Source organism: Camellia sinensis, chromosome 2 (assembly GCF_055761805.1).
Source record: "Camellia sinensis isolate YWXY chromosome 2, ASM5576180v1, whole genome shotgun sequence".
Taxonomy (NCBI): Eukaryota; Viridiplantae; Streptophyta; class Magnoliopsida; order Ericales; family Theaceae; genus Camellia; species Camellia sinensis.
The window spans coordinates 150,388,111-150,403,331 of record NC_138962.1 but is presented as its reverse complement, the minus strand read 5'-3'; the positions used below and the strand labels follow the sequence as shown (position 1 = coordinate 150,403,331).

At 34.9% G+C, this 15,221-nt stretch overlaps 1 protein-coding gene across 1 annotated transcript; it reads left to right on the top strand.

The window, feature by feature from the left end:
• The first annotated feature begins 3,752 nt into the window (after positions 1–3,752).
• Positions 3,753–13,371, top strand: PAO1 (polyamine oxidase 1). Its single transcript, XM_028247188.2, has 10 exons — positions 3,753–3,933; positions 4,039–4,288; positions 4,518–4,637; positions 4,727–4,788; positions 4,971–5,128; positions 7,421–7,564; positions 10,537–10,686; positions 11,833–12,087; positions 12,597–12,678; positions 12,773–13,371. The coding sequence occupies exons 1-10, from the start codon at positions 3,882–3,884 to the stop codon at positions 12,985–12,987; spliced, it is 1,488 nt and encodes a 495-aa protein (XP_028102989.2). The 5' UTR covers positions 3,753–3,881; the 3' UTR covers positions 12,988–13,371.
• The last annotated feature ends 1,850 nt before the right edge of the window (positions 13,372–15,221 follow it).

The window sequence follows — 15,221 nt, the reverse complement described above, 5'->3', positions numbered from 1 at the left end:
CGGTTTTTACGGTTCGAACCACGGTCCGATTCCTCTGCTCGGTCACTTGAGCGGCTGGGCTCTTGCCCAACTGCGTGCACTTTGCCTGCTGTCTTCTTGTCTGTTGCTACCGGAGTGGCCTTCACAGTAGAAGCTGATGCGTCATCCTCTACTCGGATGTGCTCATTGATGCGCTGCATGAGCTGGTCCATGGAGGTCGGCTGGTGCATGGTAAGCGAGTCCCGCAGTCTATGTCCGATCGGGAGACCACGCTTGTATTGCGTGATTGCAAGGTTGACCGGGCAGTCAAAGATCTCGTTGAAGGTTTCCCAGTACTTTGAGTTGTATACCTTCAGTGTGTCGCTCGGTTCCATCTTGACACTTAGCAGATGATTAACTTCCTTTGGCGTATTTGTGCTGGTTTTGAAGCGTGTAACAAACGTCTCGGCCAGCTGGTGCCACCTTTGTATGCTCCCTTCCGGCAACCTCTCGAACCATTTTAAGCCCAGCTCGCCCAAACTTGACGGGAAGATTAAGCACATAAGTCCGTCATTGCACCTATGTCCGGCCATAACCTGTCGGAAGTGGCTCACATGCATATATGGATCGGTTTTCCCGTCGTAAAGTGTGAACTTAGGCTGGTGGAAGCCTGCCGGAAGCGGTGTTGTTTCTATATCCAGGGAAAAAGGGGTGGCGCTCAGCCTGGCCAAGTCCGTATCCTCAAAGAGCGGCACTGCTTGGCGGGGTGGAGGCATTCCGACCTCCTCACTGGCGTGAACCCCATAGGATAACCACTGGAGCGCCGGTATTCTCTGTGCTTCGCGCCGGCGGGCCCGCTCCTTCAAAACTGCCCGCAAATCCTCTGACTGAGCAGAGTAAGAATACCTCGACGTCGTCTCCGGACGTGAGGGTTTGTAGGTGCTGTCTTGCGCGCTAGACTTCTCTGCACCCGCGTCGGAATCACCAACCTGGTAACTTCTGGTAATGGATATGGACTGAGTACGTCGCTGACTCTGACTGCCTGAACGGCGGGATGGGGTGCGCTCACTGTGGCCTCCCACTCCAACTACACCCTTCCCTTTGACATGCCGCTTGAGATCCTCCATCTCCGCCGCCATTCGCCGGATGACAGCATCTTGATCTCTCAACTTACTTTCCAGTCGCCTGGCGTGTGAGTCTCTCCTGCGCCGGTGACCGTCTGGACTCCGCGAGTGACCATGACTTCTTCCGCGCTTATCCCGCGCGTCTACTGACTGTCCTCCAGTGGGCGTCCCCAAGTCCGCCATTGGATGGATGGCGGGAGGACCTTCTCTCCTTCGGGTGAACTCCGGGGTAGCTCCGTCTATGGCAGACAACGGAAACTCGTCGTTGTTCGCCATGGACGGCGATCAGATGAACCTGGAAGACAAGGTTTTGTCTGTCAAGCTTCCCACAGACGGCGCCAATTGTACGGGGAGCAAATATTCCGGCAAGCCCGTACTCTTTTCTTCCGAGCTCCGTCGATGTCCGATCACCTGCGAACAAGTAACGGTGAGCTACCCGGCGGTGTGTGGCCGGAAAAACCCTCCGACGATCAAGTTAGCACACACCTTAGGATGGATAGAGAGAAGGGAGAGAGTGTTTGAGTGTAAGAATTCCTTACAGAGATGTTCGTTTGTCGCGTATGGGGGGCGCAGACATGCTTATATACCCTTTGTGGCCCATATCTACTCCCAGTCGTCTCCTGACACGTGGCTCCGCTATCCCATCTGTCAGCATAAACCTTGCTGAGCATCACCTAATCTCAACTGCCTGACTTCACAGCTGGAGCTCGGCAGCCGAGCTGCTCTACCTCGGCCATACTATGCTTCATACCCAAGCACCTAACGGGATAAATACGTGGAGGACCGGGCTAGGCAGCATCTCGGCAGGGCCTAGTCCGGGCACCTCCTTCGGCCGGCCTTCCTGCCAGTCAAACAGTCTCCTCGGCTGACCACGCCTTTCTGGGTGCCGGTCACTCAGCTTGTCTGGCTTCAGCCATCCCCTGATCGGTCAGCTCGGTCCAACCAAGCGCTATCCAGCCGAGCTCCTTTTGGGTCCGGGGCGGCTCACATTTGGCCCAAGTTCTGGCAGCCCACTTCTTGGCGGATGGTCAATCATCTCGGCCCCATGTACCGTTGGGCTCTCAATATGGTCGGCTGTTACCTCGGCCCAACACCTGCTCATAAATCACCCTCTCATATACAAATAATTAATTTAATATTTTTATATAAATTAATAATTATATTTAAAAATGACTCAATTTTAAAATGTATTAAACTGATTAAATCGTACTGAATCAAATCATGCACTAAATCAAATCATTTTAATTGGTTTGATTCAGTACAATTTAATAAAAAAAAATCAATCTGTATTAATATTTAAAATATCAATTCGGTAAATTTTTTTACTTAAATACTAAACAAAAAAAACTTGAGACTCTCATTCTTTTAGAAATTCCTGCAATATCATTAATATTGATGTAGAGATAAAAAAAAAAAAAAAAAAAAATTGTAAGAGTTTAAAAAAAAAAAAAAACAAAAATCTCAATCATTATTGATACTGAACCCATCATCTCTAATATCTCATCTCTGCCGCCGCCCCCAACGCCTTCTCGTTCTGACATTGACCACACACGGCTTTCACACTAAAAAGTTCTACCTCTTTTTACTCGTGTGCCCTCACAGTAATTCACTTCCTCAAAATTACTAAACTGCCCTTTTCCGTCCATACGTGGGCCACCCATTTTCAACGGGTTCAACACCAGTCAATATAAGAAAGAAAATTCTATTTAATTTTTTACGAATTATTTTTTTTTTCGTTCTTTTTATGTTTAGTAAATATTTTTAAAATTTTAAATATATATTTTTTTTATTTTTTAGATGTACTGTATTGAGATGTATATAAAATATTTTTAAAAATTAATAAATACATAAAAATACGAAAAAAATACTAAATTTTAACTCTTTTTTTATATTTTTGGTATTAGTAAATTTTTTTCACAAATATTATACTTTTTAAGTATATTTATGTTAGATGTATTTAAAAATTAAAAAAATTATTCAAAATATTAAAAAAAATTTATGAAAAATAAAAAAAATATAGAAAATAAAAAAATAAAATTTTTTCAAAAGCATTTTTTAAAAACTAAAACCAAGTTGATAGTTTTTAGCAGGAGAGATGGTTTTAGATAGAGAAAGGCCTTGTTTGGTAGGACTAATTTTTAGCTTATTTCAATTTTTAGCTTAATTTAAGTTATTTTGATTTGTTTGGTTTAGTTTAATAATACAGCTTATAACTTTTTGTAAATCAAAAACCAATTTATTCTTTGAGTGGGGAGGAAAAACTTAATTTATAAGTCAAAAATCAACTTATATTCACAGTTATAAGCTATAAGCCATTAAGGTATAAGTTATAATCACTTTTTCATAACTCTACCAAACGAGGCAGATAAAGACTAACGCGGAACGAAACTGTGAATTGTTTTGGAAAAATAATTAAAAATTAACTTTTTAATTATTAAAATTTTTTTATCAAAACTATTAGAAGTAGTAAAAATTTTATTAAAATTTTTATCAAATGTGTATAACTCACATAATATCCACATGGTGTGAATTTCATACCCTATAAGAAACATTTAATAAAATTTTTAATCTTTATAATCCTAAACTTTTTACCAAATAAAAAACCAAATCTCACATATAAATGGGGTCCGCAATAGCCCCTATATAAACCGCCTCCCGCTATCTCTCCACCTCTCGCCAGCGAAATACATCACACTAAAAAACACAACTTCGCAATACACCACCCTCTCTCTCTCTCTCTCAATATATATATATATATATATATATAATAGATTATCTTTCTCTCTCTAAAACGTTATAATGGAATCTCCAGTTCGTAGTTCCGTGATCATCGTCGGAGCTGGTATTTCAGGTACTACGAGAGAGTAAAACCGTTGATTTCACATACTTTTTTTTTATTAATAAATATATATATATATATGAATGAATGAATGTATATATGTGTATATATGTATAGGTATATCGGCGGCGAAGGTGTTGGCGGAGAAAGGGGTGGATGATATAGTGATATTAGAGGCGTCGGACCGAATCGGGGGGAGGATCCGAAAAGATGAATTCGGAGGCGTCTCGGTTGAACTGGGTGCTGGTTGGATCGCCGGAGTCGGTGGCAAAGAGCCCAACCCCGTTTGGGAACTCGCTCGCAATTCCGGCCTCCGCACCTGCTTTTCCGACTATAGCAATGCCCGCTACAACATTTACGATCCTAGGTCGGTCTCTCTCTCTCTCTCTCTCTCTCTCTCTCTGTGCAGCGTGTTTTTAGAATTCGCTATATTGCGCCGCCGGAGGTTGAATGTCTCCCCCTTTAATGAATGCCCATTTAAGATCTTCACTTCTGCGGCGCAATTTAGCATTGCCGTCGAGAGCACGGTATTTTAGATCACGTGGGGTGGGTGGGTGATTCTAACTCGGTTCGATGGTGAAATGAGTTTTCTTCAGTGGGAAGATTTTTCCGAGTGGACTCGCTGCTGACTCGTACAAAAAAGCGGTGGACTCGGCTATACGGAAGCTGAGGAACCAAGAAGCCAACCATGACTCTGAACTTTCCGAAGCGCCATCGTAATCTCTCTCTCTCTCTCTCTCTACAAATTAGCTTTTTGGGAATTCGTTAATTAATGCCTTTTCGTACCATTTATGGTGATTAACAGTACACCCAAAACACCTATTGAGCTGGCCATTGACTTCATCCTTCACGACTTCGAAATGGCAGGTGGGTCTGCTCTGCTCTGCGCTTCTTCTTCTTCTTTTTTTTTTTTTTTTTTTTTTGGTGCATAATTTTCTGTTTGGTTGCCTAGAAATCAAAAGTAAGAATTTTTGAAAATTTTGTTATTTTCAGATCAACCAAACATGTAATTGTATAATTTGATATGAATTGGGTTTTTTTGATTGCAGAGGTTGAACCAATATCAACTTATGTGGATTTCGGGGAAAGAGAATTTTTAGTTGCTGATGAAAGAGGGTATGATTATTTACTGTACAAGATGGCCGAAACGTTTCTGTTTACTTCCTCAGATGGTAAAATCATGGACAATCGTCTCAAACTCAATAAGGTAAAAATATCTTTGTGGATTTTGATATTTTGGTATTTTGCATCTTTTTTATTTTGTTTTTTTTCTTGAATGGGGTGTGATTTGTTTTGTTTGTTTGTTTTTTTTTTTGTTTTGTTACGAGCCAATCATCATGAAAACAGAGGGGACATGTAAATTAGTTATAAAAGAGAAAAAAGAACAGAAAGTTGTGGTGTAAAAAATCCCAAACTCTCTCTCTATGCATGCACAGACATGATACACACTCACTCACCTTTCTCTTTTCTTCTTGTTATTGTTAGATTGATTGACCCACCTTTTTTAAGGCTTCTCCTTCTCCAGATAACGACGTTTACTGAAAACTGTTTTCTTTTTGTATTCTATCCTATTTGTCATATTGTATTATATTACTTACCTTAAAAAAAATTTTTTATATTATTTTATATTCATAGTTGGGTTTTTAACTAAACTTTTCCAATAAAATTTTCAAACTCAACTATTTTAAATTGATTTTTCAAACTTAAGTTATTTAATGAAAACACACAATTTCAAAATTTTAAATAATGAATTTAATTCGAAGCCATGTTTTGAAAACACATTTTCCCACAAGACACTTCGGAACATGTATTTGAATTTAAAACTACTTATGTAGTGTTTGGTTGAAAGATTTGGAGATTGATTTAGAAAGGGAAATAAAAAAAATAGGTGAAATGTAAATAAAATATATGCTTATATTTCATCTAGTTTCACACAACTTTTTCCTTTCTCTTTTTAAATTCCTCTCCAAATCTCCCAACCAAACTCAGCATTAGGACTTTTGAATTTCGTTTTAACTCATTGATAGAGATATAGGAGCTCATTTTCTATCTACATTTTTTGAACCAGCTTTTGAGCTATTTTTTGTTATTATTTTTTATTCTTGTATAATTGTTTTTTTAAATTAAAATGTTTTCTATTTGAAGAGCTTTTACAATTTTAAAAAAGAGGATTACTAAAAAAAGCTGTTTAAAAGACTGATTCCAAAGAATTTTTTTTTTCCTGTCTTGGTGTTTAAGATTGCTTACAGAGGAATATACTGCTAGTTGTTGTGGACTTTTGATCTCTATGGTCACCTAATGCTTGTGATGGTGTGGTTGATTATCAATTTGGATTAGAAAATGGAGAAATGTGCCTACTAAAATATTGCATATTGAAAGTGTGTTAGTTCGATGAGATTTGACAAAACTTTAGAATCTGAAATACTTAATTGTACCTATTTCTTTTTTTTTTTTTTTTTTTTTCTTTTAACAAAAGGATTCAAGCCTTGGACGATCTTTACAGGTACATATTATCAATAATGCATATACTAGAACTATAAAAATGAGAGGACTTTTTGAATACGGAGTCATAATTTGGCCAAGAAAGTTTTTCTATAATCATATTGTCATTAATAACTGCTAAGATCTTTCAACCCTCAAAGGGCCATTACTACTCGTTGCATCAATATACGTAGGTCCCAATGTCCACTATCTTGCGCAGTGTGCATATGGACTATGGTTTTTGCCCACCCCATAGCTAGAAGAGGTAGACCTGACCCAAGGCATGATATTTTGAGGTAGGATAGGACATCATATCAACTCAAAATAGGAACATGAAGTAAAGGGTCTTGTCATTTTCCTCATTTAATGGGTTTGGTTGTTTGCTTTCTCTCTGGAAGGAAGTTATAGCATATATATTCAAATGGAATTATTTTTTCAACACTTTAACTATTATTCATTTTCACATTGAAGAAACTAACTTAAATAGGTAGTGGGTATCTGAATATCTGCAGAGATTCCTCAATAACTACCACCCAATCACACACTTTAAAACCCTGAAATGATAATTTTTTTTTTTCTCTTTATTTTCTTTTTTTGCACGGATTTTCTTGGTTTGACTGCTCAGAATTTTATGGCTGTGGTTTGCTGGTGGTTGCATTGTCTTTTGCATCTTGATTTTTGTTTTTGTCATTTATGTTTGTAGTTATACACATATGCATGTCTAGCTTGTGCCATGAAATGTACAATACAACTATTACCCACATTTTTTTAAAAAAAAATTTATTTATTTTTTCTATTTTGAGATTGTATCAAAAAACTTTTACCTGTGGCTTATATAATAAAATTGTTTAAATGAGATTATTATCTTGAAAACGGGAAGAGGGATGCTTCAAAATTTTAAGCTCTAGCAAACAAACAATCCTTTGCTGTGATGTAAAATGAATTAATGAGAGGGGTCTATACACAGTTGCTTATTTTGGGTATATTTTTATGATTGGTGTCCATGGAATTGGGGCAGGTTGTTAGGGAATTGCAGCACTCGAGAGACGGCATTAGTTTGACAACGGAGGATGGTTGCGTTTACGAAGCCAATTACGTGATTTTGTCAGTTAGTATTGGTGTTCTGCAAAGCGACCTCATCTCCTTCAGACCTCCCTTGCCTGTATGTGTCGTACTTCTTTATTTATTTTCTGTGCAACTAATATTACATTTCTGTATGAGCACTAATCAATCCAGTGTGTAAGCTTCCACAGTTGCATACTAAATTGTTGATTTAATTATGTGGAAATTGGCATTGTCTAGTTAAATATGCATACATGATGAGAACAACTCTGGATGATTCCTTACTGCTGATTCTTTGTCTGCATTGCTAGTGAGATCTAGGACATTAAATTCATCTTCACTCTTGACCCAATTTAGAGGAGTTGTACCATTTTCCCCCAACCAAGTGGTGTATAATCTTATTATATGGTTTTCAACTTATTCTGTCAAACTTAGGTGATTTGATGAAGTCAAACACGAAGTCATTAGATTTAAGAAATAAATTGAAATTCACATGTATTTGTGGAATAAGATTCCAAATCACTCTGTTTGGTTTAAAAAATTCAGGGTTGTTGGGTCAATGACTTGGTGCTAAGAATTGTTCCAATTGGTGGCAATACCCAAGTTATACAAGTGCTTAGATTATGGACGTAGAGGCGTAGATAGATATTAAATAAAGAATAGTTAGAATAGGTATGCTTTCTGTCAAAGATTTATAAATAAATAAAAAATCAAAGAGGTAAGCAGTCATACACATTGAACCTGATTGTAGATATTAATTGGATTTCACTTGTTAATGACGCAAGAATTAAAAAATATTAGAGCTCTCTTTTACATGCATCAACCACGGATTTCATAATCCGCAGTATTGTAACCCACTGGCTCATCGCCCTGTGTGCTGGAATTGCCTCCTTGTAGGCCAAGCATGCAATGCAAAGTGGCTATGTATTTTTTGTATGTTGTGACAGCTGGTTCCTCTCCGGGAGGCAAATTGTATAGGACAAAATCCATTTCACGTCCTGTGGGAGGAATCAATAGCACCTTTACTTCTTATCTTTTAAAAATAGTCATGTAGTTCTCATATGATTTTGGATTAAAATGCAATCTTAACGTTGTTAATTTTAACAATAAAAGAACAATTATACCATTTATGTCTTGAAAAACTTACATATAGGTCATAATAAGTGGATTTATTATTCAATAGTTCTTATGATAATTAATGATGTTTTTCATTAAATACTATTAAAAAAAGTCACTAATTGTTAATTTTTAGCAACAATTTAAAAATTTTGTTACAAAAAATATTATTAATTATAAGTATTAGCGACAATTTAAAAAAATAGTCACAAAAAAGTCACTAATTTTTAACTTTTAGTAATAGTTTGAAAATTCGTTACAGAAAAGCGTCACTAATTATAAGTTTTAGAGACAATTTATAAAAATCGTGACAAAAAAAAGTCGCTAATTGTCAATTTTTAACGACAAATGTAAAAAATTATCGCAAAAAATTATTTTTAGTGACAATTTTATTAGAACTTATTTTCAATAGGACTTGATAGGATTTAAGTCCAACTAATAGGACCTATTACCCTTATGTTTTTTTCTTCTATTTTTGGCTCGCTTTATAAATAAATAAATTTGCTTCCCCGACTAAACAAAAAAATTGAAAACATAACATAAAACTAATTTAAAAACTAGAGTTTTCTAAATATTGTTTTTAATAAACTTAATTTTTTAAATTTTAATTAATTTATGATTTAATTTGTTAAATATATATGTACATGTTTAATTTAAAATTTTATTAAATTAAAAAAAAATTAAAATTAGATTAAGACACTTTTATGATTTAATTTTATAGTAATAAATTAAGTTATTTTAGTTAATTTATGATTTAACTTGTTATATATATATGGTTAATTTAAAATGTTATTATAAATGAATAGGGTAAACTGCCAATAGGTTCTAATAGTTGTATTTAACTTCCATCAAGTCCTATTAAAAATAAGTCTTGGTAAAATTGTCGCTAAAAATAATTTTTTTGTTATTAAAAATCGACAATTAATGACTTTTTTGTCATGATTTTTATAAATTGACGCTAAAACTTACAATTAGTGACTTTTTTTATAATAAATTTTTTTCATAGTACTTATTAGACAATAAGTCCACTTATTAAGACCTATACGTAAGTATCCTTATTAAATAAGATAATTTTAAGGTAATAAATTATGGTGTTTAGTTTAATTTATGATTTAATTTATTATATATATGTATGTTGATGTTTATTTTAAAATGTTGTTAAATAAAAAATTGAGTTAAAAATTGAAAACTAGATTAAAGTAGTTTGATAATTAATTTTTATAATAATAAATTAAGGAGGTTAAATTAATTTAATTATATATATAATATGTATATTTAATTTAAAATGTTATTAAATAAGAAATTTAGATAAAAAGATAAAACAAGGTTAGGTTTGGCTTCTTACATTGAAATTTAACTTTGACTAATTTTTTTTCCTTCTCCACTCTCAAAATATGAATGTGAAACAAATTCTCTGTTAGTTTGGATGGAAAATATAACTGTAACATTTTAATTCAAAACCATATGGGAGGTATGTGGCTATTTTTTAAAATAAGAAGGTAAAGTGCTGTTGGTTCAGTAAAATAGATTTTGCCCAAATATATATATATATATATACGCTCAATGAAATTTTTTTAAAATCAATTTAAATAGAATACATAGCTGTTAACATTTAATTAATTCGATATGGCAACCACCAAAGCATGGTTATGTTATATCAATGTCCATGAATGTTGAATAATCTGTTACTAATAACAATGCTAAATATGTATTATGGATTGTTTAAATGGTTGAGCTTCTGTGCCTAGAAATTCTTTGCAGGAAGTTGCTGAACCAATGCACATGTATAACATCTTCCCATAATTTAAAAATATATACAGTGCTTTTAAATTATTCTACATGATTGGTTGTTTGGTTGTGGTCCCTTCACCTAAGAATACTTGCTGACATGATCTTCTCCTTTATTGCTATTATTATATACTCGAAAATTAACAAATGAATAAAATTATGAAACAGAGGTGGAAAATGGACGCCATTGAGAAATGTGATGTGATGGTGTACACGAAGATCTTCTTAAAGTTTCCATATAAGTTCTGGCCGTGTGGACCCGAAAAAGAATTCTTTATATATGCCCACGAGCGGAGAGGTTACTACACGTTCTGGCAGGTTCGTATAATTTATTCAGAATTACTGTACCTGCATCCTAAAAGTCGTCGTGTTTTTTTATTCTATTTTATTTCGTACTGGGTGTGTTCTGTTATTTCATGGATCATGAATCATTCTACTGAATTATCGGCATTTCCCTTAACATTGTTTGTTGCACTTAGACTGAGTCTATCAGATTTATGTAGATGATTTGTCTAGGATTTCGTAGGAAGACATTGTCTCATCATCTTTTCCTGGTGTCAAGGTGACAGCATAGCAGTTCATAGGTTGAATCATTGCCTTCAATTCAAGTGTTATGAAAATGAAAATAAAAATAAAAATGAGGCAATTCAAATTCCAAAAGATCTTAAATTGTACGTAGCTAATTATTGGTATTTCTTAATTCAAAATCATGAAGTCATCCTTGTTTCAATCTCATATCCAATGAGAAAAGAAGGATGTATTCATCCTTGCTTTTTTGTTTAATAGATGGACAAAGATTGTGTTCAGTCTGCTTCAATTATTTCAATGTCATCAATAACAAAAGATCTGAGTGTCCATATCTCAAATTTTCCATATTATGTAGAACAAGGTGAAAATTTTATTGAATCAAAACAATGCCCACCCCCGAATTCTGCATATTATGTAGAAGTCCAATCCACGAAACATATTTGGAATCAAAACGAATCAGAAACAAGGTTGTGTTATTCTTAGTATAGTTAACATAATGCAAAACATACTTTGTAAAATTCATCTTGATGAACTTATAGTGGCCTCCTTCTATATATTTTTTTTGGGTCTGCCCCTACTTGCATCTTCAAGCTGGCAATTTAGTTGCACAATTAAAGCTAGTCTCTATGTCATCAAATCTATTTTTGAATTCATAGTCTAGTCTTAAAATATTTCATTGTCTTTGCTAGGAGATAAGTGATTTGTTCTTCGCCACATGTGGGCTCCCATGTAGTCTTTGTGGGATCTTGTTGTCCTTAACATCTTCAATTTGTATTTAATCAAAACAGATTCTGAACTTATAATACTACAAATTAACTGTTATTGATTGATATAACTCATTATATTTTTATATGGTTGTTGGTTGGATGATCTATTTGTTCTTTTTACTCACCAAATTGATCCAAGTTGGCTGTTGATCTGTTGCTATGTCATCAGCACATGGAGAATGCGTACCCAGGGTCCAATATTCTTGTTGTAACTTTGACAAATGGAGAATCTAAACGTGTTGAAGCTCAATCAGACCATGAAACGCTGAAAGAAGCCATGGAGGTTTTAAGGAACATGTTTGGGCCTGACATACCTGATGCTACTGATATCCTTGTGCCTCGCTGGTGGAACAATCGCTTCCAGCGTGGCAGCTATAGCAACTACCCCATCTATTTCAATCATCAAAATTTTGATAATATTAAGGTGTGAATTTCATACTACACTCATATTTTGCAACAATTTAGTTATTTGCGCTTCCTTAACATATCGCCCTCGTTATATGTGGAAAATGACTTCCCATAAATGAAAATAACAAGGCTTTTTAGTCTTCCCTGAAGTCATTTCTTAGACATGATCTATGATACAAATTGCATGAATCTTTTTTTATTCACTTCTTTGTTAATACTTTGTGAATGCATTGTTTTACCATTTATGCAAAAGTTAAAATCATAGAATTGGGATTTGACACTTCACAATATTTTACCAAGGGGAAAAAGGAATTTACTGATAAAGACAAATGCAATTTGCACCTTACCTCTGTATAAAGTGGGGTGATTCTGTTATACATGTGATGTGAAGTATAGAAAACCTTGATCCATTGACAAAAATTTCTGGGTCTCAAAAATGATAAAAAAAATAATAATAAAGAATATCAAACTCAACTAGAAATTCTGTTGTGTGACACTATTGCTGCTATTGTGTCATTTGGTCAGGCACCAGTGGGACGGATTTTTTTTACTGGAGAACACACAAGCGAGAGATTTAATGGTTATGTACATGGGGGATACCTTGCAGGTACTCATCGAGGCTATTTTTTATGATCTTGGATAATGAATGATCTATTGTGATATCCCATCTTATATGCTAATTTTATGATCAATTTTGACAGGTATAGACACAAGCAAAGCTTTATTAGAAGAAATGATGGAGGTGGCGATGAGAAAAAATGAGAGTCAAGCATTTCTTCTAGAACCCTTGTTAGCGTTAACAGGGTCATTAACGTTGACTCAGACAGATGCAGTATCAGGTCTCCACAAATGTGAGATTCCTAGACAACTCTTCCTTAGCAGTAACAAGCTAGGCCTTCCAGAGGCCATCTTATGACTACAGGAGTCCCTCGATGAACCCTACCTTGACAGCGAAAAGAATCTTTTGAGCGAGGAAAAATTGCCCAAAGGGCGTGAATTGAAATCCAATCCGAACCCTCAATGCCATCCAGAGAGTCAAACAAAAATGGAGATGTGAATGGAAAACCTGAAACATCAAGCCAAAGAGGCACGATGGCTCCGGGAAAAAAAAATTATTATGTGGAGGTGCTCTGGGGTTATGGATTTTTCAAGTGAAATTGTTTTGGACACTGACAAAGGTTGTTAATTGGAGTGAAAATTGAGAGGAAAAACATACTTAGGCTTTCAATTGTAATGGAGACTTCTTGTGCATTAATGAAAGAATTGTCTTTCAAGATTTAAAGACAATTTTAGTTTTTAATTGCTTTTGTTCTGGATAATTATCATCTGTATATATATTGATGATTGTGAATTTAGTGATCCTGATAAGGGTTTAATCATGACATATACCAACAATTTTCACAAGCTCAACTGGTATTTGATAAGGGTTGGTCCCTGTACCCCAACTTATTCATCAAAAATTGAAAAAGTAAGAAAATATAATATCCATTAAACTATAATGATATGCCTGATAGAATGATATATGAATAGAATGAGTCAGATTTTATGTAATAAAAGAAATTAATGAATTTTCAGATAGTGATGGAGTCATGCTTTAACTTGATATGGAATCTTAGGGCCTGTTTAATATCGTTTTGGTTTAGTTTGTTTTCATTTTTCATGTTTTGGGAAACAGAAACAATTAAAGTTCAAACACTCATCATTTTCTTATTGTTTTCATTTTTGTGTGAAATTTTGAAGACAACTCTTAAAACTTGAATTATTTATTTATTTATTTTTTTTTTCAGAAAACAGTTTTTAGAAACAGCTCAACAAACATGGTTTTTGTTTTTTTAAAAAGAAAATGGAAAATGAAAACAATTGCAAACAGGCCCCTAGTTTAACCAATTATTCGGAAGCAACCCTGGAAAAACTTTGGGCTGCATTCCATATTCTGGAAGAAAATAAGAAATTATGTAGGCTATATATGGGTCCAGCTCAAGGACACAAGATCCTGTGTCCCATACGAGCAATTATTGATAAGTATTGTCGTATGATGTCTTCCATGATTGTGATTGTTTTATTCGGTGGGTATTGGAGGATTCTAGTTGTACTCAAAAAAATTATTCAGTTCAATTTCTCACTATTTTTTATTAAATTATTTACGGTTATAATTTACTCTCAATATATTATATGTTTTTTTTTACAAATTACTCTTCAAAAAAAAAAAAAAAAAAAATTATAATACACCCAAATAATAAATAAAGCAATTCAAAAAAGACTCCCTCTCTTTTCCTCTCTTCTCAGCCATAGTATTTCCTCCCTCTCATCATTGGCAAATACTAACAAAGAAGAAGAAGAAGAAGAAGAAGAAGAAGAAGAAAAGAACGACATTGTTTCATCCCCACAAGTAGGTAAATTCCTCATATTTTTTCATTGATTACATTTTTTGTTATTTGGAATAGTGGTTGTAGGATTTTTAGAACCGCAATAATTGATTTCAATTTTTGATCTTTGCTGAAGTCGTTCAGCCTTGGTATGTCAAACACAGCGCCAAAATATGAACAATTTGTTCGGCTTTGTAAGGCAGAACGAAGGCAATATGCTCAGCTCTGTAAGATAGAACATAAGCAATATGTTCGGCATATCAGGACCTAATAGTACAAAACACTAGATACAAATTGTGGGGACATATTTTTTGGAATGACAACACGTGGCCGAGGTGGCACCGAAGTGTCAGCTGAGGTGCTACGTGTCCTGGTCATGACACCGAGATAATCTCGGCTAGCTGAGGTTATCTGCGGAGATACTGGAATCTGGGATAAGCGGATAAGGGACAAGAGTCCTAGAATGAAAGAGGACTTCAGTTTGGGTAAAGATAAGACTCTTAGAGAGTTTAGCCCAATCTTACTGGGAGTCCAAGATTAGCAGTAATCCTAAGTCCATTGAAGCTAGGCTTCTATTGGGACTAGGTTTGTGTTGGCTATAAAAGACAGGCACCCTTATGGGTCTAATGTATGCTTTTTATTCTGAATAGTGAGTTAAGTACTTTTGCTATCTTTGAGAGATAATTGACTTGATCATCGGAGTGACCCCGGGTGAACGAACCACCACCAGAATCTCTTCTTTTTGTGATAGGTCATTCGGGCTTAATCTATTCTGCCAGTGTTC

Excerpts from the sequence above, each read along its gene's own strand:
- PAO1 (XM_028247188.2), top strand. The coding sequence starts at position 3,882 with ATGGAATCTCCAGTTCGTAGTTCCGTGATCATCGTCGGAGCTGGTATT. Across the intron at positions 3,934-4,038 it reads CGTCGGAGCTGGTATTTCAG|GTATATCGGCGGCGAAGGTG; the intron begins GTACTACGAGAG and ends ATATATGTATAG. Across the intron at positions 4,289-4,517 it reads TACAACATTTACGATCCTAG|TGGGAAGATTTTTCCGAGTG; the intron begins GTCGGTCTCTCT and ends AGTTTTCTTCAG.